Source organism: Crinia signifera, chromosome 11 (assembly GCF_055691185.1).
Source record: "Crinia signifera chromosome 11, ASM5569118v1, whole genome shotgun sequence".
Lineage (NCBI taxonomy): Eukaryota > Metazoa > Chordata > Amphibia > Anura > Myobatrachidae > Crinia > Crinia signifera.
In genome coordinates, this window is record NC_139227.1 from 109818691 (window position 1) to 109823205 (window position 4515).

General features: G+C 41.4%; 1 protein-coding gene across 2 annotated transcripts in view; it reads right to left on the minus strand.

Moving 5' to 3' along the window:
- Positions 1 to 324: 324 nt before the first annotated feature.
- Positions 325 to 4515, minus strand: part of CCDC34 (coiled-coil domain containing 34) — a 33128-nt gene continuing 28937 nt past the window's right edge. For both annotated transcript variants that reach the window (XM_083164205.1, XM_083164204.1), the window contains exon 7: positions 325 to 1640. In XM_083164205.1, coding sequence (XP_083020331.1) covers positions 1423 to 1640 — 218 coding nt within the window. In that variant the 3' untranslated portion in view covers positions 325 to 1422. The remainder of the gene's footprint in view (positions 1641 to 4515) is intronic.

The following is a 4515-nucleotide window of genomic DNA, read 5'->3' on the forward strand; positions in this document are numbered from 1 at the left end:
GTTGCTAGTTAAATTCACATTACCCGGCCATTTAAATATTTAACTTGTCCCTGCTGCATATACAAATTTTAGTCTGATGCCTTAGGCGTACAAATCATTTCCTCTGTCCTCTGCTTAAACAAATATACAGTCATTTAAATATGTGCTGAACAACCGCACTTAAAGGAATACTCTGAAATATTTTTTTCACTCAACAGATACGTCAATGTTCACAATACATCGAAAACTGCAAATTACTACAGTGTTGCGGATAATGTACATATATATATATATAAAAAAAAAAGCGAAAAACACAATCAACATGCAATAACTTTATAGGTCGTTAGCATTTTATTTGTGACAACAAAAAATGGCCAAGTCAGTATTTATTAGAAAAATATCAAAAAGGCAAAACTACATTTTGGGTTTAGCTTTTAGATTTACAAAAGTACAAAAATATTTTCTACAAAGATCATTTAAAGCATTTTTATAAAATTAAACTGAATAGGCAAAAAAAAGGGCTATTTAAACTAGCGGTGGCCTAAGTGACTAGTGCGGTTTTGTGTTCAGAACACAAATATAAATAGGCACAGAATAAAAACAAATGTCATATTACATTTAAAGAACTTGTCACCAGGTTCCAATTGGATGAAAAAAAAAAAGGATTAGACAGGAGTAAGGAGCGTGAAGAAGACGTCACATGATTCCAATTATTCGCCATTGAGAAACGCCGCCCCCCCCAAAGTATATTTTTGTGTATCAGACCATAGATATTTCAGTACAGATACCGATGTTGCATGTTGGAGGAATGACATATTGACCCTTTAAGTGTCAACGTTGCTGTGAGCGATCGTCAAAATGTCCATTGAAAATGCCAGCGCAGCTCACAGTATAAATACATATACAGCCAAGTCAATCTATTGAAGTTTAGTTTAATACTGCGCGCACCCCCCCCCCCCCCCCAAAAAAAAAGTTGCTGTGAGCGAGGCTGGAATTTTTAGCAGATATTTTGAGGCTCTCTCACAGCAATGTTGGCATTCAAAGGGTTAATGTCTACTGCCGCACTAGAATCATGTATGGCACACAACATGTCGAAACAAAGACGTCTCGAAAAAGTGCCAAAGGTCTAGTGCGAGGTTCCATTGCATTGTGCATGTTGGATACATCTACAGCTAGGAAGGGATAAACAACTGATCAATGGTCTATTCTTTTTTTTGAATGACCAATGATTCCAGTTACATGCAGTGGAGAGCTCTCTAGCATCTGCCCTTGTAAGAACGCCTGAATTTCCCAATGATTACTCGATAAAAGTTGATGGGAATTTTTTGGCTCACAATTTTGGTTTAATCCTGTTGGTAATACTAGAAAATATTGAAGAAAAAATAAAACAAAACCAGAGTTCATCCTAACGCAAAACACCAGTATTATACTATCTGGCGGACATTATCTTTTGACCTTTCCTCCCCCGACTTGAAGATTGTCCTTTGGTTTGTACAGTGTAGCCATGCTAGATCTATATGGCTGGCTGGATACAGCTCTTTTCTTCTTCTTTCCTGACTGGTTTCGCACCGCTTCCTTAGGCGGTGGTGGTACATGAATAGGTTTCCATGGTATGGGGTTAAAGAACTCTGGAGCAGGATAGGAAGATCCATCATAGCATCCTAAAATAAAAAGATAAGAAAGATTTGTGGGTAGAAAGACAGGGGGAGGAGCAAACCGCACATTGTGAATTATTAAACAGTTATATTTAATATACAGGTTGTAACATCCATTCATTTATTTTCCAACGTTTATATGCTGTCCTCAAGGAGTCTAAACGTCCACATTGCGGGCTTGGTGGCGAGCTGCGCTCTCCGCCTATTCTATTCTCCCTCTATGGGGGTCATGGACACCCACAATGGAAAATAGCCTGCATAAGTGGGGATTCCGATGTCGGAGAAACGACTGTTGGAATCCTGACTCTTGGTGAGTTATCCGCCACCCCCACCTTAAAACCCCTCTTGGGCGATCAATGTTAAAATCAGCAGTTTGTACTTAAATCAGGATAATTGGATAACGTTCTTTGCCCATTTCGGATGGGTCAAGGCAGATGAGCAGAGTTAATTATTTCTGCAGTAAATCTAGTAACCTATTATACAGGTGGCATTTATATGTTAAATGAAGATAGTATTTTGAGCACAGCATTGGTAGGATTTATTTTAAACAATTAAAATACAAATTGTTTCTGTTCATTTAAAAAGGTAACATTTGAAAGAATCTTCTACACAATACATGCCGCAAAAATAGGCTATAAACAGTGGAAACTACAAATTTGTATTTATACATTAAATTTGGCCTAGACCTGGGGTAGCCAACTCCAGTCCTCCAGAGCTACCAACAGTGCATGTTTTTCAGATCTCCTCACAGAATCACAAGTGAAGTAATTAGCTCCACCTGGGGATCATTTAAAATGTGTCAGTGAGTAATGAGTGCAGCTGTGCAGCAGTTAGGTTGTCTGGAAAATGTGAACTGTTGGTAGCTCTCGAGGACTGGATTTGGCTACCACTGGCCTAGACAGATCAACTAAATTGTAACCGATATCGGATTCAAAGATGTCAGTAAACAACCATTTAAAGTGCCATATGGAGGTAATTAACCAGGGTCGAAGTTCTTGTGAAGTTTCCCTATTACGGGTGTCACAAATGCGTTAACCCATAGCTCTGGAATCTATAGGTTAACGTGCGTTAGCCACAAATTTGGGGCCAGATGTACTAAGCCTTGAAAAGTGATAAAATGGAGATTGGTAAACCACCAGGCAATCAGTGCCTACCTGTCATTTTTGACACACTGCCTGTGACGCTGATGTTAGGAGCCGATAGGCTGGGGTTTATCACTTTCCACTGTATCACTTTTTAAGCTTAGTGCATTAGGCCTTTAATGTGCAAAATGGAAAAACTGGATAGAATTGGAGGCTACGACCGCAATATGGTCATTTGGCTTTGCAGACACAGAAGTGACATTTAGGAGATCACGGTTCTTGTAATCACACACCAAAACAGACATTCCTGGGGTGGCACAGTGGTAAGCATTGCCGCCCCAAAGTACAGAGATTAATTCCCAACAAGGCACGATCACATAAAACCTTACACCAGAGGTTCACAAACGCGGTCCTCAAGGCACCCCAACGGTCCAGGTATTAAGGATATCCAAGCTTGGCCACAGGTGATTTAATTAGTAGCTCAGTCAGTCTGATTTAACCATCTGTGCTGAGCCATGGATATACCTAAAACCTGGACCGTTGGGGTGCCTTGAGGACCGCATTTGGGAACCTCTGCCTTACACAATAAACTTCACAAGATAGGACAGGATTATCTATTTAGTATCAGTTTCTTTTATAGCGCACACATATTCTGCAGCGCTTTACAGAGAATATTTGAATATTCACATCAGTCCCTGCCCCAGTTGAGCTTACACTCCATACACATGTACACACTCTCTCTCTCAAGGGTTCATTTTGTTAGGAGCCAAAAAAACCTACCAGTATATTTTTGGAATGTGGGAGGAAACCGGAGTACCCGGAGGAAACCCACACAAGCACGGGGAGAATATACAAACTCTGCACAGTTAAGGTGACCATGCATCAGGAAGACCGGTCTTACAATCATGATTGTGCCCAATTTCTTGCTGGGAACTGGCCAGGCTGAGTAAGACTCAGCTTATGCAGCCTGGCTGAACCAAATTGAAGGTCGCGATGATGACCCCGAGGCAGCGTCTATGAACTCTGCACTCAGATCACAAATGAAATGCAGGAGTTATTTCAAACCCACCTGCTGCATTTGCATTTTGCGTTAGAGAATAGCCTCCTCCGGATCATCAAGAATTTTCTGTATTTGAATGTGCAGCAGCTAGTGGGGGATATGTACAGTAGCTTAGGCCCCCCTATCTGTCAGCACTCATAGATCCAGTGTAACCCAGATGCGGACAGCTACCGCTAGATCACGGTTACACTCAATGTATCACTGACTCTAGGGGAGACCGGAGAGTCTGAGCCAGAAAGGAACCACCGTGCTTTAATGTAAAGGAAATCAGCGAAGACGGACGCACTAACAAAGGCAAAGGATGACTCACATTTCACGACTAGTACAGTTATGAGCGTCAGCCGGTTGCCCAGAAGTCAACACTTCCAGAATTCTCTATCACTTTTTAAAGCACTTTATTTTTTAAAAGACCGGCTGTGTATTAGGTAAAGGCCCCTTTTTGCTTTGTCTTTGTGTGAAATTGTTTATGCCACGTCTCTGTGCCTTTCAATGAACCATGAAGGTTATCTGCCAACCATGTGTGCAAGTGTGACAAATATATACCCTGCAGCAAGAACCCAACTCTGACTCTCCAAGAAAATGAAGACGGAGTGACCGGTGATTGACTGTGGACGTCCTGGAATACAGATGCCCAGACATTGGTTGACAGGAGGAATGTGTGAAGCTCGTGATGTCAGTATGTATCACCCATAAGGACTGTGCACAGAACAGCTCAGAGCGGACTGAATGCAAACTGTGC